Source organism: Populus trichocarpa, chromosome 5 (genome assembly GCF_000002775.5).
Source record: "Populus trichocarpa isolate Nisqually-1 chromosome 5, P.trichocarpa_v4.1, whole genome shotgun sequence".
Classification (NCBI taxonomy): Eukaryota; Viridiplantae; Streptophyta; class Magnoliopsida; order Malpighiales; family Salicaceae; genus Populus; species Populus trichocarpa.
This window is the reverse complement of record NC_037289.2, coordinates 17,645,051-17,668,597: the sequence shown is the minus strand read 5'-3', so window position 1 is coordinate 17,668,597 and position 23,547 is coordinate 17,645,051. Positions and strand designations below refer to the sequence as shown.

Genomic DNA, 23,547 nt, shown 5'->3' with positions numbered 1-23,547 from the left:
AATAAATAATAATATATTCCATGAAAAATATCAAAACAAATAATAGTAATTGTTTTTTAAAATATTTTTTTATTTAAAAATATATTTAAATAATATTTTTTATTTTTAAAAAATATTTTTTAATATTAATACATCAAAATAATTTAAAAATATAAAAAAATATATTTTTATAAAATAAAAACCAACTTCATCAAACAAATAATAATCTATCAGTACAATCCAGAAAGTCCAGGTCAATTTTAATGTACATATTCGGACTAGGCCCATAAAAGAAACAAATAAAAAAAGAAAACCATAAAAAAATATGGTTTTTTTTTTTCCTTTGAATTAATGATATTTTAGAAGAAGAGAAAGAGGGGAGGCTGTTCTTCATACGTTCCATTCTGAGTATCCAAAACTAACAGAAATTACGCCTCTCTCCATCCCCCTCCTCATATAAGCACACAAACGAAACAAAACCCTAATTTCCTCTTAGCAACAGCAACAGCAAAAAGAAAACCCATCGTCTCTCGCGTTAACACTGCAATCTGCTTCTTCCTTGTCTGTGTTATTTCTCTCTATAACACTGAAACTCTCTTCCGAAACCTATTGGTTAAAGATTTCTGAGGGAGAATATTTAAAATACAAGATACCCACACTTTACTTTTTGTGGAGCGGTTATTTAAACGGTTGCGTTTTTGGGATTTAGCCTTCCTTGTGTTAGGGTTAGCACTTCTCTCTGTTATCTCTCTGACCTTGTGCCTTCATCTCGCTCTCTCTAATTCTTGTTGAATTTGTTCGTGTAACAGACCCTAGAACATTGCAGTTACGCGAATAGAGACATTCAAGTGTATTAGCTAGGGTTTCTACTCTCTTTTTTGGCTTTTTTGGGGGTTTTCATTGAATTTCAAGTGAACTATTATTGGTTTATAATTGTTGGTTTTCCTTGGTTGGTGCCTTAGGCTTTTTGCTGAACTGGGACTCTTGTTAAAGACGAGGGCCTGTTGAGTGTGTGGTGTTATTATATACATCTGCAAATACATCTTTTGATAAAAGATAGAGGTGTAGAGAGAGTGTGGCGTGGTGCCGGTTTTGAATTCTGTTTGCTTTTGATTAATTTGTGGTGGAAACTGCCACAGGCTACATAATTTGTGCGTTGGTTAGTTGGTGATTGTTCAATCAGATTGGTGGTTGTTTTAGGGGAGAAAAGTAGGGTTAGGGGCTACAAGGTAGTGGTTTTGTATAGGATAATAGTTCTCTTTGGAAGGATAATAGTTCTCTTTGGAGGGGGTGAAGAAGTGTCTTCTTTTTTTCTTTTTGAATCTGATGATGGTCAGTGCTCGTCCTTATGGAAAAAAGTGAACCCTCTTTAGTACCAGAATGGCTGAAAAGTACAGGCACTGTCTCTGGGGCTGGCAGTTTAGCCCACCACTTCGCATCATCTTCTTCTCACTCAGGTATTTTGCAATTTTGTGTTAGATAAATTTCATATGGTATTGTTTCGTGTTTTGTGTTTGGTCATGTTAAGTGGCCTGCGTTAATTGATAGCTTTTGTTATGGGTGCTAATTGGTTAATTTGTTGTATAGATGTCCCTTCATTGGCAAATCACACGAGAAATAGGAGCTCTAAGAGCATAAATGATTTTGATTCCCCTCGCCCTGGTTTTCTGGACCGGACATCTTCATCTAATTCACGAAGAAGTTCTGGCAATGGATCTGCAAAGCATCCTTACAGTAGTTTTAGTAGAAGTCACCGCGATAAAGATCGAGAAAGGGACAAAGAGAGGTCTAGCTTTATGGATAATTGGGACAGGGACTCTTCTGATCCCTTGGGAGGCTTATTAACCAACAGGATTCAGAAGGATACCTTGCGACGTTCCAGTTCATTGGTATCGAGGAAACATGTTGAGCTGATGCCTCGCAGAGCTGCATCAGACTTAAAAAATGGGAGTGGCAACACTCACACCAACGGCAATGGTTTGATTTCCGGGGGTAGTTTTGGTAGTAGCAGTCAGAAGGCAGTGTTTGAAAAGGATTTTCCTTCACTTGGAAGTGAAGATAGGCAAGGAGTGCCTGATATAGCAAGAGTTTCATCTCCTGGTTTAAGCTCGAGTGTTCAGAGCTTGCCTGTTGGCAGTTCTGCTTTGATCGGTGGGGAGGGATGGACATCAGCTCTGGCAGAGGTGCCGGCTATTATTGCAAACAGCAGTACAAGTTCTTCATCTGCTGCACAGACTGTTGTTGCTTCTTCATCCGGGACTTCAAGTGGAATGGCTGGTCTCAATATGGCTGAAACATTGACTCAGGCTCCATCAAGAACTCGAACTGCACCACAGGTAACTGAGCAGGGTTCCTATGCCTTTCCTTCTATCATGTCATTCATAACTATAGACCATAGTTTGTCTAATGAGATATATTTCAAATCCACAGCTGTCTGTCCAGACACAAAGGCTTGAGGAGTTGGCTATTAAGCAATCAAGGCAGTTAATACCTGTGACTCCCTCGATGCCTAAGAATTTGGTAAGAGAACAGCATCTGATATTTAAGAGAGCTTGTTTCATAATTGTCCCATTTGGTAGTTTAACCTTGTAGGTCACTGATAAATCATCATACCATGTGCTCTACATTTTATCTGCTAATTTACCTTTTTTCAACATCTTGTATGTTGCATGCTGATCAGCATTCACTAATAGAGATTCCGGTCTTCATCTGGAACTTTGGATATTAGTCCTTTTGCGATTAGGCCAATTCTGATCTATAATTGATCTTGAATTTTGCCTGCTAATAAAACTACTTTTAATCAAAACCACAAATACAATTGCTTTTGACAGCAGACCTTTTAGTTGGATTAGTTGATTGATTGCCGTAGTTCCTTTTGCGAGGAATTTAGGCCAATTCTGATCTATAATTGATCTTGAATTTTGCCTGCTAATAAAACTACTTTTGATCAAAACCACAAATACAATTGCTTTTGACAGCATACCTTTTAGTTGGATTAGTTGAATGATTGCTGTAGTTCCTTGTTATGATTATTTTTAATGGAATGTTATCTAGGTTACCCGATTATCCTTTTGAGTATGAGACTATGTTCTGTTGCTCTCTTCTCCATGTAGTTTGCACTCATCTATACATGCAATGTGTACGTGCATGCATGCTGCACTCTGCACTGTACATTTCCATCTTCAAACGTCCTGCCGGTATTTTATGATTAAATGCATTTTGCTAGCTTGATGCTCTGTTATAGACCTGAATGCTTGTGTTTCTGTTGTATGATCACACTGCCGTGGGGGATTTCAAATTATGTTTTTCTGAGAATGCTGGAAGTTTAGGCTTCTAGTGCACTTCAGTCTCTTAGTTCTTTGGGTTTGATTTGCTTTGGCTTTTGTGGAAACCTTCTTTCTAGTGTTCATTTGAGTTTCTTTTTTTTAATTGAAAAGGAGAGAAATGATCGGGATAAGTTTCATTAGCTCGCATTTCTTATGCTCAACTCTTTTTGTATCCCCATCTACTTATTTTGAAGGTTTTTTTAGCATGGACTCATTATTATACCACTGAAAGTAAAGGATATTCAAGCTAGGGGTGTGCATTTCCGGTTCGGTCCGGTTTTGGGCCAAAATAAATAACCAAATTGAAATTATTTTTTTTGAAGTTTTGGAACCGAACTGAACCGAAAACTGGTTCAAACTGACTATGTTCGGTTCGGTTCGGTTTTTTTTCCTTCCAAACCGTTTAAACCAGTTTGTCTTATTTCTATTTTCATAGCTTTGTGCTTATAAGAGAAATCTTGGCTTTCTCAACAAGCTAAACCGGTTAGGAATATCCAGAAATCCAACCCCAGTTTTCTTTTTGTTAGATCCTTGCTCAAAAATTAATCTTTGCACAAAAAATACACAAAACATAAGGAAAGAAAAGAAGTTATTTCACTGGAAAAAAAAAATTAAGATCAAAAGATATGTATTATTCAAATGTAAAACCAAAACAATCAGAAACTAATTACAAATTTTTACATAGATCCACACCATCTATTGAGTGTGTGGTGTTTTTATACTCGGTTTCTTCAATAAATAACCAAACTCGATGTCCAGTTGTTGTCCTCACGAGACCAACATCAAGAAAATCACAGAAAAACCTTTCACTGGTTTGACATAACAATCTTCTTCGGTTACATGGATATGAAAAATTATATAGCAATTACAAAGTTAAAAGCAAAAGAAAAGGTAAAGAGAGGCGTGGCTGAACTAAAAAAAAATTAAAATCAAGTGAAGAAAGGTGTGCCTTTGATATGAGGACAAATAAGCATGGAGAAGCAGGAGCTTAACAATTCTTAAAAATTGTGGGATATGGATTGTGGAGTACAGAGAAAAATGAGAGAGGAGAGAGTGGGAGACGCAGAGAGCAAACTAAGGGGAGGGGGGCGGCTGTCTTTAGAATGTTACTTTAGGTTTAGGGTTACAAAAAAAACATGTTATTTATACTTTTTTTTTTAAATGTTGGCTTGGTTGAACCGGTTCGGTTCGGTTCGGTTCAATCGGTTTCAGACTTTGAAAACCGAAACCAAACCGAACCGAATTTTTTTGTGATTTTTCAATCGGTTAATTCGGTTTTTTTTTTCGGTTCGGTTCTTTTGGTTGTTTTTTTTCCGGTTTTTTCGGTTTAATCGGTTATTCGGTTTTTTTGCTCATCCCTAATTCAAGCATGGGACATGAAACCTTAATTAATGTCATTGATTTCTAATACGTCTTTTTTTGTGTGTTTTTGACTGGTAAAGCTTGAAGCATGTTCTCACTTTTGTGTCTTTTGCAAACCTTTGAGTTTCTGTTGCCTTTCTGCATTGATGCTTAGGTTATGTTAATTCTCAAGTTTCGGTATGGGTTTATATATCCATGTATATGGAGTACAGAATGATGTTTGGAGGATAGTATAAAGTTTTTTTTTTCACGAACAGATCTTGTGTATTGTTTGTGCAAGTATGAAAACTTTGTTAATGTTGAGGAACTATTATCTATAGTAGACAATAGTTCCTTGTCTACTACAATTAGCCTTTTTCTCCTGCTTGATTGTTCCGTGTCGTGAATTGTGTAGGTTCCTTTTTTGCTTTGTATTTGACCTTTATGATTCAGGTTTATAACTTACCCAGTGTTATCAAGAGGCTTTGATGCCCTCCAGACGAGGCGCTCCAGGCGAGGCCACAACGCCTTTATTAGCCTCAGGCAATGAATTTCAACGAAGCGCTGCCTAGGCAAGCGCCTCGTGAGTGGGCGCTAGGTGTTAAAGCAAGCGCCTGATTGAAATACTTCTTTTTCCATGTTGAATTTTTCTTTTAATTGATATATGTTTTGACCTATTTTGTTTTAAGGGTGAAAAATATAACTTTATACGACAATGTTATGGTATTTTATATTCTCTTTTGATTTGTTAATGATCTAATCTTAATTGGGAAGATATATATTTTAGATTTATATAATATAATATAATATTATACAAATATTTTTTTTTAATCTATAGCATATCACCTTGGTTCATTCAGGCGAGTGCCTCGGGCATTTTACATGCTTGGCACCTTTTAACATCTGTCGCCTTTAACAACACTGAACTTACCATGTTTGAATGTCAATGCATCGGTTTGTATGGAATTAGCTAGTTGTCCAAGATGTCAATAACCAAGTTTGAATGATGACACATGCAGACACTGATTATTTGACATTTGTGATTACTGCAGCCCTTGATTCTTCTTCCTTACCTTGTGAACCACAAAAATTGTGGGTAACCGTTTGCTAATTTTCTTTCCTCAGGTTCCCAGTTCTTCTGATAAATCAAAGCCTAAAACAGGAATCAGACCTGCTGAGATGAATACGGCTGCCAAGAGCTTACACCAGCAGTCTTCTTCATTGCACCTTGCTAATCAATCTTCTGTAGGGGTAAATGTCAAATCTGATGCTCCAAAGACATCTCATGGGAAGCTTTTTGTTCTCAAACCAGTATGGGAAAATGGTGTCTCCCCTTCTCCAAAGGATGTTGCTAGTCCGACAAATACTTCCAGCAGAACTGCGAATAGCCAACTTGCTGCTCCTTCAGTTCCATCTGCACCTGTGAGGAGTCCAAACAACCCAAAGCTTTCTCTAGGGGAGCGCAAGCCAACTAGCTTGAATTTAAATTCAGGATTTGGTGGGGAAAAGAGAGCCCAGAGCAGGAATGATTTCTTTAATGACCTGAAGAAGAAAACTGCTATGAACACTTCTTCGGTTGCATATTCAACGTCTGTTGTTTTGTCTACCACCAGTGAGAACTCTTGTGAAGTAAACAGGGAAGCTGTCAGTGCCCCGACAAGTCCTCATGCTATTCAGAATGGTGCTGAATTGACTAGCAATGGTGGGAGTTTAGAAGAGGTTCAAAGATTTTCCGAGGAAGAAGAGGCTAAGTTCCTTCGTTCTCTTGGGTGGGAGGAAAATTCAGGGGAGGATGAAGGACTCACAGAGGAAGAAATCAATGCCTTCATTCAGGAGGTAAATACCACGAGCTTATTTCTTGTTTTTCCATCAAGATATCACTCTGCTTAGGTGTCCTCGTTCTGCTTAGGTTTTAAGAAGTTTAAAAATGCCCATTTGATATTTTATGTGGAGTTTGTCAACCCCATTTTTAGTTTCATGCAACCAAGTGTAGTCACTTAACTCGGGGGGTGAAAGTTGGAACAGTGATCGTGAATTTTTTTTAAAATCATCCTGGTCAGGGGCTTGTATTGGGAAGTCTCTTGTTACGAATCTTTAAGTGCTGCTGTACTCATTTTCATGATTTCACCTTGCAGTATGTTACAAAGAAGCCATCCCTGAAAGTGTGTCGAGGCATGGAACTAAAGCTGAATGAATGTCATGCTGCGAGTTTGGGTGGATCTTCCCTTGCATCCAGCTCTTCTGACTCTGGATCAGATGCTTAATGCTGTTCTCTGAAATAGTAGACCCAGAAACTCCATTTTTTGATGACAGGTGGCTAGTTTCTTTTTCCCTTTGCTTTCTTTTTAAGAAGGCTGGTAAGTTGCGAATAGAAGAAGGGGGTGGATTTTTGGTTGGAACCCTTGCATTTTGCAAATAGTGCAATAAGTTACAGATGCCCCAATCCTGCCTTCCCAATAGAGGGTAATTTTTCAAGGTGTTACGGTTGGTTCGGGAGAGGGTAGGTTAGAGGCTGTTTTGTCTGGGAGAGATTGCTGCGTCATTTGGGGGGGTATTTGGTCTTTTTACTTTACATCTCTAGAGGGTTTGATTTTACAAAGAAAAGCTTATGGTGTTTTTGTCAATTTTACGGGAAAAAAAAAAAAGGAAATCAAAAGGGCTCCATTTTTAGTTTAGTTCATGTTTTATACCAAGTATTTTTGGTGCTGTCGTTTCAGTTTGAGCAAATCATGTCAATATTTTTTAGGCACAAATTGCACATGAATAAGAAGAAATCTTACTCCTAAATTTAATTTATTTTCCGTTATCATATTACCCTATTGTTCTTAGACATCCCCCCCCAAAAAACAAATAATAAAAAAAAAAATCTCAATTGGCTCGCAGAGATTGATGTGCCGACCCTCCTTTGTTCAGGTCATGTTTAGGTATGGTGATAAAAGAAAAGGCGAAGAACAATTAATCTAAAAAAGTTAAAACAAAATAAATACTTTATTTTTAATAAATATCCAGGAGCATTTTTTTTATATAAATTTCCCATGTTAGTTTAATTTTAACAAGTGATTGTTAATACCATTTTCTTGAAGAATATAATCAACCATGAAAAAAATCTGAACATTTTAACCATGAATTTGCTTGGGACAAAAAAGCTTCGTCAGTCTCTAAAAACCTATGGTAGTCGGGGAGGTTACGTTATGGGCTTTTTGATCTAAAAAATCTATTTCAGCCTCCAAAGCTCATTAGCGAGCAATCACACGATGCCCTATTTATTATTTTTGTTTAAAAATATATTAAAATAATATTTTTAATTTTTTTAAAATTATTTTTAATATCAATATATTAAAATAATTTTAAAATATATAAATAATTAATTTTGACTAGAAAAATTAAAGTTTCTTTTTAGAAAGATTTCAACTAAACCATTACTTCCCGATGCCAGCTCAAATATCTTCACACAAGAATGGAAGTGCTTTGACTCAACCACGAGTACATGAAAAACTGTTGTTATTTTGTTTTTTTATTTGCTCTAAAATGGTCTGATTACAAAGTCTTAGAAGGAGGTGGTCGTTTCCCAACAAATACTGCAACCATTTCACCAAAACGGATAGACTGGATTCATGTTCGGATAAAAGAAGCCGAAGTTTTGCTCAACTGCGCCTTGTTTCAGATTCTCATTGAACATTGCGAACAGGAACGTTTCCATGATTTCTCCCGGCCTCCTTGGCGTCCCGTTTGTCAGCACATGATTCACTAGGTTCCGATTGTAAATCATTGCGTTATCAATGCTTGTGTAAGGATCATTCCCAGCACTTGGCCATCCACTCTCCCCTATGGCAACTCTTAAACCAGGATAGCCAATTTTTTCCAACGCAGCATGAAACGCATCAACCATGGCATCGAAGAGATCATAATAGAGGAAGCTCCCATCGGTCACCACAGGAGTGGTTGCAGCAAACAAGGCATAGTCCACGGGAACTTGTGATGGATTTGAGGCATAGGCAAAATAAGGATACACATTGATCATGAGTGGTGCATCAGAACTGGCTAAGATGCCAGCAACAGCGATCATAACATCAGTTACATCGCTACTGAAAGCGCCAGCCGATGGAGGGTAGGAGGCTTCAAGTGCATTTCCTGGTATTGCAGTCGTCACTGTGACATTAGCCAGCCCGATTGCTGCAAGTGAATTGCGGGTGTTGGCTATTGCTGCGGGGACGTAATTGGCAAGCGGGCCTGGGATCACTTCATTGCCTAATATAATCCAACGAAATAGCACATCACTCATGTAAGGGGCGATATTTGTGTTGACCCACGCGTCGGCTGCATCAGGCCTTTGAGCAATGTTTGCCAAGTCTTCATTTGTAGGACATAAAGCAACAGCAAGTCCTGATCCTCTCAATGCTTCAAGCACATCAGATCTCGGCTCGTAAAGTCTAATGAATTCGATTCCAGATCTCTTATAGAGACCTACCACCTCACTTGGAGGTGGAAGGTTATTCCCATTTAGTCCATAGCAAACACCAATGGGGAGAGAACCTGCAACATATCATATATCAAACGTTAAGAGAAGAACTTCCAACCAAGTATCTTTCTGTTGATAATCTGTGATATAAACTCTTTCTGTACTAATGCTGGTAGATAAACTAATTAATTATGTGAAAACAAGAGATTGAAAACTTGTGATTATCTGGTTAAAACAAAGTCGAGCGTGTTTTCAGTACTAGTTGCAGGAGAGAGATCTTACTGGAAATAGAAAACTGGTGAGCCGCCAGTATTATTGTTGTAACGAGAATCAACCTGCACATTGAGCTCATCAACCCCATCTGTTTATTTTTAGCCTCAACCTCTAATTTAAGCATGCGAGGGATGTAACTGAACACCGCATGCCTCTCCATCTACATTTAGCAGTGTATATATAGGAGGAGGGGTGCCCTTTACCCCTGTCGACGGCTGTTTCTGACAATTTAATGTCATTGCTTGCACTCTAGATTGTGTGTTTATGTGTTTTAATGATTTGCACATCCTTGAATCATTATCTTCTGCTTTTGAACATGAGTAATTAAGTTTAGTGCCAGTTCTAGCAAGACCATTATGAAATTTAACTATTTATTGGCTACGTTCTTGCTTACAAGGAAAACAGAGCAAGCTGTACCCAATCGAGCTGTTAATGCTGTAAGGTGCATGCATGCCCTTAGTCTATCCTGTTTGGATTGACCATCTGGAAATGATTTATCAGTAAATAAACAAAAACCGAAATCCAAATAATATTAAAGAATTAATAGCAAATCATTCTAGAGTTTCGTTTGATAATAATGAGAAATTATGATTTTTTAGATAAAAAGTTATTTATTATATTTAAAAGATAGAAATAACGTTAAAAATCGTTAATAACAAAAAAACAGTGCATAAATGATATTAATTAAACTATACAATATTTTTATTTACTTACATAAACATGTAACGTATTAATTATTGCTTCTTCTTCTTCTTTCGCTTATTTTATTTGATAGATTCTTTCTGTCATTAAAAGTAATTATTAAATTAGACACCATTCCTATTTATAATGTTTTAACTCGTATTTCTTTTCTTTTTTACTTGTATTATTTAAGAAATTTTATTATGTCAATGAAAGAAGAATTCGTGCTGTTATTTTTAAAAAAATCTTAAATTTAAGTTATATCTATAATAGTAATTTTAATTTGATTATTATGACTATAAATCACTAAATAATTAGGTGACTTTAGTCCTAATACAACACAACATATTAAAATAGTTATAGTATCGTAACCATAGTAGAAATTAAAAAATTGAAATAATTATTTGACATTCGAGATAGATTATTTTTATTTATTTATGTTAAATTAAAAATTCATTATAAGTTATTATAAGTTAATGATACACCTATATAAATTTCAAATAGATCAATATAAGTTTTAAATTTAAAAAATACTTTTACTTGAAGATGCATATTAAAAAATAAATATAAAATATTTCAAGAATTTCATACAACAACTTGAAATTTTGAATTTAAACACATCTTTTACATAAAAAAATTTAACTCCTCCAAAACTAGTAAAATGCTTCTTTCATCCATCATTTATCACTTTGTCTATTATGCACATTCTCAAAACGACTTTTATTTGGAAATAGAATCGTAGTGAATTTATACATATGATTTTTGTAAATTGATTTAATTTGTTTTTTAAATTTTGATTCAAAAAAAGAAGATATAAGTATATTTGGTTAGAATTAATTTTAGACTTAAATTAAAATTTTGTTTCAAAATTTAGTTAAAAATGTTTTTTAATCAAAAGTTAAAAATCTTAACTTCGTTCTTATAAATTTGACCTTATACTACCTTTCTTTTTTAAATTATTTGTTACCAAACATATTTGTAACTAAACTCATTTTTATCATATAATTTATTTATGAAAAAAAATTAATTGTAACTCAAAGTTTAAAATTATAATTTAAAAATTATATATAACATACTCTTAATTAACAAAAGTTAAAACTCCTTGAAAAAATATTGATCACCCAGATTTAATTTTAATTATGTTGTTTACTCGAATGGGCTATTAGAGACAATGAAGTTTTTTGAAAGGTTCATTAATCATTATTAAATTGACTAGGAATAATTTTTTATATATATTTTTCTAAAACATGATAAAATGTTTCAATTACTCTTTAAAGCAAAAAATTTAAAAATAACGCTTAGAGGTTTTTTTCACTTTTTGTTTCAATTTTTATCTTCATGCTTTTAATTTTTCATTTGTTAAATTGATTTTTCTTTTCAATTTCACACTTTAATAAAAAAATTATAATTGTTCTCTAATTTATTTTTTTATTTCAATTCTGATCCTCATTTTTTTTAATTTTTCTTTTACTAAATTGATTTTTTTTTAATTTCACCCTTCAATAAAAAAATTAGTTGTCCTTTAATTTATTTTTTATTTCCATATTGATCCTATTATTTTAATTTTAATTTTTTATTTTGGATCCTTTGGTATGGTTTTTTTTTTCAATTATATCATTTAACATTTAATTGATTCAATTTTACCTTCAATAAAAAAAATAGTTGTCCTTTATTTTTATTTTTTCAATTTAGATTCTCATTCTATTAATTGATATTTTTTATTTTTGATTCTTTTGTAAATTTTTTTTTTCAATTTTATTATTTAATATTTTATTGGTTGGGGATTAGACTTCATAATTTTTTCAGGTGGGATGGAAGTTATGGATTTAGAAAGTTAACACGAGTTGACATTATTTATTTTACTTATTTTATTTTTTAATTTTATTATTAATGTTAGTTTTTTTAATAAAAGTTTATTTTTTAGGTTTTATTTATATTATTTTCTTTTAAATTATAATAATTTCATAATTTTAATTGTGTGTTTTAGAGATTAAATAAGATTTTTTACGGGAAAAGAACCCGACCATGCCGCATAGCTAATGTCAACATCTACGAATTGACTATAAAATTGAGAATCAAACTCTTTCACGCGCAAAAGTGGAATTCAAGATATAATATTTCATCATATACTCGTTCCACCGGAAAGGGGGGGTTTGGCTGTCGAATATGAAGTTGCAGCTTTGAAAAAGATACCAGCAATTAGAATTCACATGAAAAGGCCATAACAAGAACAAAAACGACATTACAAAACAGGGAACAGACAAGAATAAGAGCATGAGATCCAAGGAGGATTGAAAGTGGACATGGCTATTTTCAGCATTCTCGGTTCTAACTGAGACTAATGATTCGTGTGACCAACCTGAAAACAATTGAATTTGGCTTCTGCACAAAGGCAGCATTGAAGAAACACCAGAGTTTATGAGATTTCACTTTCTTATGTACCAAACATCTCAAATTCCAGAAAAGTTGCACGGGTTTTTTTTTTTTATGCTCGAGAATGGGAGCACAGGATAAACATTTGCACGAGGTGGAACTATGTTCTGTCCTGTGGATTGAATAATTACTGAAACATACACAGCCAACTCCCTCTGTCATAATTCCAAGCTCCAACAGGCAGCACATATCACCATAACTCATTCCGAGTATGAAGTCCAACAAATTAGCCCACTGCAGAAAACAAGAAAGAATGGAGATGTCGATTAAAAATGAGAAAGACAGGAGGAAAATGGTAAATCCAAATTCGTTCAGGCAATGTCAAATAACATCTCTAAAAAGGACATGATTGTGCATGTGAATTCCATGCAGGAGTTATGCCTACTTGTGTCTCCTGTGTGAATGTGTTATTGTCACACAGAGAGGTGGACCAGCAGATCCACATGGCAACCTTTTCATTGCTCAAATCAACATGCACAGATTTATCATCTAAATTCTAAAACTGCATGTTTATCAAAGGCTAGGCAAAGTAATTATGAGAAAGAAAAATTAAAGGACCACTTTAACAAGACCATCCAAAGATGTCAGACCAAGAACCTGAATAACTCGGGAAATTCTTCAGGCACTTCTAAAAAATAAAGGCAAAGGAGAAGCAGTTTATGGCTAAGCAAAGGCGCTAACATCACGACCTAAAGATATGCAACAGATGAGAGACGCCAGTAAACCATTTACCTGATCAGCACAAACACGCACTGCAAGACGCCAGCAGTTCCTGTCCACACTGAAGGGCCAGTTTTGACAATGGAATCTTGTATCAATAAGCCCACTGATGCTGCTAAAGAGACGAAGGAGACAACATATGCAAAGAAAAGCCAGAGCTTCAATCTGCAATTAAGAGAAGGATTAGGAAGCCCAAAAGCCAAATGGAAAGTTAAACCATTTCCATCTAGAAACCACAGAATGAAACAAATGTGGCAATGGCTAGAAGAGATTCACAATTATTTCAAAAAGAGATAGGGGGAGAGAGTCTCAATTTTTTATCCAAATCTTCTATCATAAAAGAATAGACATAATAAATTAATTGTGCTGTATCATCAAAGGTTTCAAATCATTCTAACATAACCACGGTCAATTCCATTGAGAACCTCTGCCCTTGGAAAGGAAGGAAAAACAAGAGCTTCTAGCAGTCATGCTCCAGAGAAAATAACATCAAACTCAAACAAAAACTGCCATATCTCCTTTATTTGTTCTTTTTCATACAATTATTAACAACATAAGAAATTCCTGTACATGAGAACAGGTAGTTCTCAGGGTCATACTTGTATATCACATCAATGTAGTATTCAATTACGTGGTAAAGATCCCATTTAGCCATCATTTACTAAGATTAAAACAGCACCAAAAATCTCAAGAGCAACAGTAGAAGTACAGGTTGAAACAACAAGAGAAAACAAAACAATCATCAGAAAGATTGTGATGCCCATCCGCAGGCAGGCAGTCCACTAAAAAACACCAAGCATAGCAGTGGGTTTTAAGAAATACACTGGAGAAAATATGTGCAATGGTCACCACTAAACTCCACTCTAAGAGTGGTAACGCTAATTTATATTAAAATCACAGCTTTTAACGCATCAGCATTGCAGGAATCAACACAAGATAGCAAAATCATTATCAGAATAGTAAATAAACGCTCGTGGTGTTACAAGACACGGTGTGCTACATAAACTGATAGTTCAAAAATCTCCCTTCAAAGTAAAGCCCCCGGAACCAGCAGATAAAAAAAATCAATTTAATAAGACAATCCAATTTTCACTGGGGCTTCTAACAGAAGAAAATCAAAATAATTGAAAAATTAAAATAACATCAGCTAAAGGAAACAAAAAGAGGAATAAGCAACTGAGAAACAAAGAGAGATGGAAAATTGCAGACCTCCACTCGCCTTCCTCGTAAGGAGAGTAATCAATATCCTCTTTTCTAACGCAATTAAACATCAGAGAAGCAATAGATGCAAATATGCCTGCAGTTGCGAAGCCCTAAAAAATCAATCAATCTAAATAAAAACACATGTAATTGTATATTGAAATTGAGAGAGAGAGAGAAAATTAAAGAGAAAGGGGGGTGACCAGGGAGGTAGTGAACGACGGAGACTGTAACAGAGCCACAAACGACGGCGTCGATCCAAAACCACCATCCCGCGCCAAATACCGCGCCAGCGACTCCAGGACCGAAGATTGCCCACAGCTCCGGTAAATCCATTTTCCTCTCTCTCGATTGCCTTTTTTTTTTTGGCTACTATGTAAAATTAAGAAAAGAAAGGAAAAAACAAACAAACACTGGACGCTGGTTAGGGATTGACTGTTGTTGCTGCTTGAAGTTCCAGGCTGTTATGAATTGCGTTTAATTTGCTGTCTATAATAGAATGATTACTGGCCAATTACACGATACGCTAGTGATGGTGTCAGGTTGTCAACACATTTTTTTGTCTTCCTGCAAATTTTATTTGTAAATTGAAAAAGGAAATTACCACAATGTCCTGTAGTTTGGTCAAAATTATACCGAGTTTCAAAAAATTACAGTTTGTATCATAAATTTTATTCGCATATTAACCCTTGACATTCAAGAAAAAAAATAAAGAAAAATATATGATTATTTACATAATTGCTATTATCTTTTATTTAATGAAAAAAATATTGTAAATTAATGTTAAATAATATAATTTCCAATTAAAAAATAATAAATTGAGAAAAGAATTTTTATGACTAGTGGTGAAAATTCTTAGTTAATTGGTACAAATTCCTTGGATAAAATAAAAAAAATAAATTTATATGTGAAAAATAACTATAATCGAAGATTTGATAGATATACCATGTGAGATATTAAATGAGTGGCGTTGTTGTAAATATAAAAAAAATATAAAACCCCAGTTAAAATATTATGGTGTTGGTGAAGTGTTGAAAATTTAACCAGGTGATCAAAAGAAATAAATAATAATAGAAAAATATGTGTAAATTAAATTATCAAAAATGAAGTTTTATAAACTTAAAACTTTGAGGTATGATAAGTTTTAAAAGTAGTCTGAGACGGGATATTCGGTTAAACAAAAAAAATAACAAAAAAATAATTGAATTAAAGAACAATAAAAATGTCATAAATATTAATTCTGAGAGACATATAAATAGAAAGGAAGCCAAGTTGGTCGGTCACATTATAGAGAAAAAGAGTAAAGATTTGATCAAAAATCAATTCTTGCTAAAAACACCGAAGAGTGATTAATTAAAGGATTAAAAAGAGACTGAGAAGGGATTTAAGCAAGAAAAGTTGAATAATTCCAAGACTTATTTAACTAGAGGGGGTGGTTTTGAAGGAGAAAAGAAGGAAAAGAAATGAATAAAACTTGTTCTTTCTTATTCTTATTCCCTCAATTTATTGTGCTTAAGAGGTAAAGAACCTTGATTTAAGCTAGGTTTGAATTATTAATAAATAAAAAATGTGTGTTTTACATATAGAAGTGTCATGTAAATTTGTGTTTGAATGAATGAATGATAAAATTGATGTTTGTATGTTAGATTAAGGTTAGTAAGCATGAAAAGTCATTGAAAAAGATGTTAATTAAAAGAATTAAAGAAGAAAAACATACTCTATTTAATTTAGAGAGAGAGAACTTCGACCTAGAAGGAAAATAAAAGAGGTTGATGTTTTGGTTGGGTTCTTGACATAGATGGATTCGTTTCATGATTTAAATAAATAATATAATGAGAAATGAATGAGTTTAAGTTCAATTTATGTAGAATCAAAAAATGAGAACCTTTCAATAGAAAAAAGATAAAAAGAAGTAGGTTTGACCTACATGGTAAATCAAGAGGACATTTAATTTTAATTGAAACACTAGAATTTGGAACGATTCAAACGTGTAACAAGAAAATGACTTAGGCATGAGTTATTTAAAATTAAATGGAAAAATTTAATTGGAAACCACGATTTTTTTATATGACATTTGGCCAAACAAAAAGGAAGAAATGATGTAGTATATTATGAAATGAAATTAGAAGAAAAAATTCATGAAAAGATTGAGAATAATGTATTAGAACCAATTAAACCTAGGTTTGGCCTAGAGATAGAAAAAAAAATGAAAGCATTTATGGTTATAGTAAAAACAATTGTGAAATTCTTTAGATATAAGATGAGAATTGAACGAAAGCTGAAATTGAGACTTTTATGATAATGACCTTGAATTTAAAATGATTTTTTTATTATAATGATATAGGAGAGACAGTGGAAGTTGCATGGTCATCGAGGACAGTTAGACGACAGTAAACCTCATGTAGGTTCTGAATATTTCAATAACTATTAAATCATTTCTTTAAAAGTCAATAGTAATTGAAGATTTCTTTTATTTCAAGATTTTATTGAAAACATAGTAGTTGACAATATATTTGTCGAAGAAATAAATTATAATAAAAAACAGAATAATTGGCATTTAAGTGAGGTTGTTGAATTAATTAGTATCTAGTTAGGATTACCAGAATAATTGGTGTCCAAGTAAGGTCGCAGAATTGATTGGTATCCAGTTGAAATTATTGGAATTATTGGCTTCCAAATGAAAATGTTGGAATAATTGGCATCCAAGTAAGGTTTCCAGATTGAATAGTATCTAGTTGAGATTACTGAAATCATTAGCTTCCAAACATGAACGCTAAAAGAGAAGATTGAAAAGTTAGGTTCTATATTTTTTAGATTTAAAAACCTATTTTCATATAAAAACACCTAATAAACACCCTAAAAATCTCAATAAACCAATTTTTCACCTTAAAAAAACCCTAAATCAACTAAAAAACACAAGATTAAATAAATAAAAATCTTTATTGACCTCGATCTACTTTTTTCAGCAATATAAAAATTCAAAAACACCTAAAAGACACTCTTCTCAATAAGAGAACATATTTACACCAAATTTGGCTTCTTTTTCTTTTCCTGGAATTTGGCCAACCGTCTACTTTCTCTATTCTCCATTATTTTTCGGTGACTTTCTCTTTCCCATCATAAAAACCATGGATTGAAATGCAAAACAAATAAAATGTAAGACTTAAATATCAAAACTTCAATAGATATGGATCAAAATTGAACAATAAAAAAAAAGACTTTTTTTTTGTTTAAATGTCGAATTTAATCCTTGAAGTTTCAATTATATTTAAGAAATAAAATTGAAATCTATTTTTCAAAGCATTAACTTAATATCGAGAAGTTTTTTTAATGTTGCGATAATCTTATAACAAGCTAATCGAGACAAATTATTAGGCCGAATTCCCAGTCAATGCAAAGTGGAAGAATAAAATTGAAAAAAAAAAGTTCAGCAATTGAAGTATAAATTGCTTTAAGAACTAGGAAAAAAAAAGTGAAAGCATTGTTTCAATTCACATTGCTTATGTGTGTGGCTATATAGTGTTCCCCACCTCTTTTAGATTATTTTCTAATAATTGTAATTAAGGTTTTCTATTAAAAATAAATGTGAAAAAATGAATGTTGATGATGAAGAAAAAGAAGGTTGAATTAAGTGATATCATTTGATATTTTTATGAATTTCATTAAAAAAATGTTCAAAATTCTCATTACTTTTTGTTAGGACATGTTAACCTTCTAATTGTGAAAATCAAAAGTGATATATTTGAAATGTTTATGACTATACATTCAATTGCCTAGGGAAAGGTGAAATGCATCTTGTTTTCATCTTAGTGTTATATTGTCATAATTCTCTCATTTATTTAAATTCGTTTGCAAAGCAATTAGAGTACAATTTGCTTGCTACCTAATGCAAAGGTGGTCGCATTCCTTCTTCACTCTACCTTACTTTTGTTGGAAGGTTAAATAGTTGAAACAAACTAAGTTTTGATAAATTATCTTCAAATTCCTTAACTTTTAGACTTGCGACCATATTAATAATAAGTGAGTGCAATTCTTGGATTTCATGTCAATAGAACAATCTGGTTTTGACTCACCAAAATATAGTCCTATGCTCTTCATTCTTTAAACAATGTCTAATTAAAGAGATGTACTAAGCTTTTATGAATAAAGTATGCTTCTATATGTCGATTTATTCCTTGTTAGTATAACACAACTACACTAAAACTCTACAAATTGGTAATATTTTCTTTAAAATTCCATGTCCAACGTGGATATACTTATTCTCAAATCAAGCAATAGTATTTTTATAAAATCAAGCGTTAGATTTTTATCACATAAAAATCAATATTTCTTTAGAAAAAACTAATTCCCAACAACATTTTTATAGAATCAGCCTTTGATCCCAATATTTCACATTCTTTTTTCCCCTTAGTATATTATAGACCTTGAATTGGCTTTAGATTTATCACCCTACCATATTTTACCTTGGTATGAAATTATATTAGCCAATTATATGTCAGAAATAACTAAGCAAGAGCACACAATAATAGCATTAACAAAAGAAAAATATGAACATTAAAGATTTTAATATTGTACTTAATTGTCTTTCCATGAACTTTTACACTTACCTTCATTTTATGTATATAATGTTTGTATGAATCTTCATTCAAGGAAAGACCACCAATCACACAAGAAAAAACAAATATATATGCAAGCAAATGAAACACAAAGAGAATAGCAAACAAACATGAGCGTCCTTTACACATATAAAATTATGCATTCGATGCTGAAAAGACAACATGAAAAGGTAATAAACAAAAATGAAAGAGCATGATAAAGGTGCACCAGTATGTTACTCAAAGGTTGACAACTGAAGTGAAATGCATGTAAAAACACAAAAATAAATAAATTTTTCATCAAACAGAAAAACAAACAAATGCTTAAAAGAATAGGAGTTAAGTTCTCAATTAACAAAGACTATATAATATTAATATCTACAAAAAAAAATCATTAAATTTCAAGATGCATAGACCTTGTGATAGACTTGGAGCTTTATCATAATATCATATCTTAAATTATTTGTTCTACAAATAAATAAAACCACATCAAAATTAGAACATCAACCAAAAACACATAACAAATTCGGTGACTTATTACAGACCAACACAGACATGAACTGTGCAAGAAGAAGACATAAAAAAATGCACAACATCTATGATTCCAAAGAAAAAACACAAATCAAATAGAGCAAAAACTAATTGCAACCCAAATTGACACACGACTCTAAACATTACAAAAGATAAAAATCTATGAAATTTGACTAACCAAAACAAAATTAGAATAATCAATCTTAATCCAAATTTAAATCATAAGAAGAAGGCAGGAAAGGTACCGGGATGGGAGAGAAACCCATAATAGGTAGATAACAATAGGCAATACCAAATGCTTGTTACAGAGTTTTTCTGAAATTTCACTGTCATTTTAAAAAAAGCCATAATGATAAATATAATTTGTCCTCCGTATAGGTCAAATTGAGGAAAGAAAAAAATTAAAATTGATTACAAGAGATAGAGAAATACCAAAACTAACCTTTTTCCATTCGATTTGACATGCCCACCCCACTTCTATTATTTGCCTCATCATCTCTTTCCATACCCGTCATAACCTATTAAACCTGTAATTTCTTTCGATTATGAAATTAGAAAACAACCAAAATAAATAAAAGGGAAACCCAAAACACAATCTAAACAAATTATACATGTTGTATGTATCATTGTTTTAATCATTAACCATGATAGAAAAAGCTAGAGATTCTAGATAGACAACTCTAATTATGTCTCCAACCATGGCAAAGGCTAAATAAAGATGCCTTTCTTTTTCTTTGATTATCCATGTCGACAAAAATAAATACAAAACCCGTCAATATCAACTAATAAATTGAAAAAAAAAACACAAAGAAGATATAGAGAAAGATAGGTTCTGTTGGTGTTAAGAGTATTAAGAGGGAGGGAGAAAAAAAAGAAAAGTAAACACTTATCTGTTTTTGTTGGCAGGAGAGAAAGAGAGGAAAAAAAGGAAAAAAAATATGCATGGCGATCATTAAGTCATGTCTTCCGGGAGAGAAAAAATAAGAAAAAAGAATGCATTGTGCAAATCCACATTGCACTGTGCTTATGTTTACTATGAAAGACTAGGTAATTATAGTTTTTTTAGATCATAACAATATCGCCAATAAATAATTATATTGATTATTCACAATATATATAAAAAATTAACGACTATTGATTTCTTTGATAAAAATCTTGATTTTTTTTTGCACGTGGAAACAAAAACTTTAAATAAGTGGCGAATAGAGGCCTAAGAAATTATTAGAATGGTTTATGGAAAAAAACAACACATAAGAAATTATAATGACTATTGATTTTTTTTTGGCGCTATGAATTTACCTTTTTTGTTTGCATGCAGAAATAAAAGATTTTAAATGAGTGAAGAGTAAAGGAATAAGAAATTATTAGCATGGTTTGGGGAGTAAAAACAACATATTTAATAAGTCTCAATGAATCTAAAACAACATTTCTTTAGAAAATAAATTTCCTTCCATTATAAAAAAAACTAGAACAACATGCCTTTTTTGCACTGTGAGTTTTCACTATTTATTCATTATAGACACAAACACATTACATTATGGGTTCATTGTTTTTTTTTAATTATTTCATTCTTAAAGTTCTTTTCTCTTTTATTGCATCCTATTATGACCAAATTAATAACCAATTTTCTGTAATTTGCAATTGAGAGTCAAAATTTTAAGCGACATGACTAAATTGTAAAAAACAAAGAAACTAGTAGCCAATGACAACTTTGCACAAAACAAAATTCTTTGATCCAACAATCTCCTTTTCATTCTTTTTAGTTCATTTAGTTTTTGAAATTTAATTTTTGGTCAAATACATTACTTTGTTCATTTTTAATTTTCGAGGTTGAGAGAAGAGAGAGATAATCATCAGAAAATAACGAGTGGAGAGAATGTTTCGTCGGCCATATTCTGATCACTAAAAAAACCAAACTTGGTTTTAGTGAGTTCCTCTTAGAGAAAAGAGTTCATTGGTAGTTAGTTTTTTTCATCAATAATACCAAAAAAGAGATCTACGCCTAGAAAGCTTTTAGGTTTATGAGGGTATTTTAGATATTTTTTTATGGTAAAAATAGGCTAAAAATGAGCTATAAAGTTAAAAAAAACCTTTGGCCCAACTTCTTGGTCACCTTTCATGGCCAAAACATTTCTTCGGCACATGATTGGTTGTCTGTTATAATTTGTTTTGTATATTTCAAGACGACATATTGTTTGATCATTTTTTTTAAAAAAACTAGAGAGCTAGGCTAGCAGGCCTAGCCTTACAAAACCTCATGCACATAACATTATCTTTTTTAGCTAGGGGTTGGCCCCCCCAATTTATGAATGTTAATTTTTTAAATTTTCTTATATAAAATCCAATAGGTTAAAATAATTAAAATAATATTTAGGATATTATTCCATTAAATGCTTTTGATTTTAAATTTATTTTCAAATAAGGTTCTAATAATTTCTTTAATATTACAAAATGCTTTTTTTTTATATGGTTCTTCGTATTTTTCTTAAAGCTTAATTAGAAATATTTGTATTAAATAGATAAGATTATATTTCATTAAAAATCATTCAATTGCCATATAATAAAGTAAATAATAAATAAATTAAGAGCTCTAGTGGTGTAAGATTAGATAATTTAATTTGCATTTATCATTCAACTTTTGTATTTAATTTTGGGTTAGTATTTACAACTCTTTTTTATATTTATTGGTACATATAATTATTTATTTATTTATCAAATATATACATTTTATATTTTTTGATTCACAATTAATTCTTTTTTCAATGTTAAAAAATATGTTGACAATAATTGCACATTTATTTTTTTATAATAATAAAAATTTGATTGTTACCAAAAAAAAAAAAAAAACTAGTCAATTCTATTGATAAATGGTGTGATGTCATGAATTATTTTTACGGTGAAAATGCTCTTCAGCATCCGAGATTTTAAAAGTTAGAAAAAATCATCTCAATTGCTATATGTTTTCTTTTCATCGGATAATTAGGGTACTTTTTTTTTAATAAAACTTTTTATACATGTCGAGAGTTCTTTTAATAGAATAAGTAAATTGATTAGATGTGATTTTATATTTAATCTTTATAATGCTATGAAAAAATAGTCTAGATTAGAACAATTGTTGATATAAAATTATTCTAATTATATATATTTTATATATAATTATTGAAAAAATAGAATAATTTTTTTTATATTTTTTATTTTTAATATCAACATATCAAAATTATTAAAAATATCTAAAAAAAACATAAATTTGATACTTTTTCAAACCAAATGAATTTTTAAAACACACTTAAACATAATTTCAAATGCAAAATAAACAATTGCTTAATCCTAGGCCCTTACTGTTTAATAGAAAGTTGTTCTTTAAAAACCACTTTCCAAAATTTTTCATATTTGTTTATCATTAAAAAAGTTAATCAATCAAAAATACTTTCTAGTAAAAAATATTAGCTTGGTTTTGAAGAAAGTGTTTTTTTTTTTATTTTAGGCGTAATAAACTTTCAGAAGTTGCAAAAAAATAAAAAAAATATCCTGTTATTTATTAATTATATCAAGTTTGATTTTGAATTTTTTTGATTGCTATATATATATATATATTGAATCTTTCTTTTTAATTTTATCCCCTAAAATTTGATTTATTTTGATTTTTATATGGTTTTTATTTTTTTTAATTATTATTTGTTTTTATCTTACTTTTTTTTATCTATTAAGTCCGATCTCAGTCTTTCAATTGTTATTTATCTTATTTAAAATAATTTATAAAATTAAAACTTGTTTTGTAATTTCATTATCTTTCAATTTTTTATGTGTCTATTTTGATTCATGTTTTTTTTATTATTTATTTTATTTAAAATAATTTATGAAATTGATTGTTTTTTTAATTTTATCCTTGTTGAGCCTTTGTATATATCAAATTTCATTCTTATTCTTTTAATAAATATAAAAAAATATAAAAAAATTAAAAATTTATATTTCGATTTATTTCATATGTACAAGTCAAAAACCAAAACAT

General features: G+C 31.5%; 3 protein-coding genes across 3 annotated transcripts; 1 reads left to right on the top strand and 2 right to left on the bottom strand.

Moving 5' to 3' along the window:
* The first annotated feature begins 341 nt into the window (after nt 1-341).
* LOC7460929 (uncharacterized) lies at nt 342-7,321 on the top strand. Its single transcript, XM_024601565.2, has 5 exons — nt 342-1,436; nt 1,567-2,315; nt 2,410-2,499; nt 5,772-6,482; nt 6,782-7,321. The coding sequence occupies exons 1-5, from the start codon at nt 1,328-1,330 to the stop codon at nt 6,908-6,910; spliced, it is 1,788 nt and encodes a 595-aa protein (XP_024457333.1). The 5' UTR covers nt 342-1,327; the 3' UTR covers nt 6,911-7,321.
* Nucleotides 7,322-7,988: 667 nt separating this feature from the next.
* Nucleotides 7,989-9,738, bottom strand: LOC7469123 (glucan endo-1,3-beta-glucosidase). Its single transcript, XM_002306570.4, has 2 exons — nt 9,388-9,738; nt 7,989-9,179 (listed from the first exon to the last, which is right to left on the bottom strand). Exons 1-2 carry the CDS (start codon nt 9,536-9,538, stop codon nt 8,236-8,238), a joined length of 1,095 nt encoding a protein of 364 aa, XP_002306606.3. The 5' UTR covers nt 9,539-9,738; the 3' UTR covers nt 7,989-8,235.
* A 2,672-nt stretch (nt 9,739-12,410) lies between these two features.
* LOC7460928 (uncharacterized) lies at nt 12,411-14,953 on the bottom strand. Its single transcript, XM_006383419.3, has 4 exons — nt 14,616-14,953; nt 14,422-14,509; nt 13,225-13,377; nt 12,411-12,726 (listed from the first exon to the last, which is right to left on the bottom strand). The coding sequence occupies exons 1-4, from the start codon at nt 14,746-14,748 to the stop codon at nt 12,693-12,695; spliced, it is 408 nt and encodes a 135-aa protein (XP_006383481.1). The 5' UTR covers nt 14,749-14,953; the 3' UTR covers nt 12,411-12,692.
* Nucleotides 14,954-23,547: the final 8,594 nt, after the last annotated feature.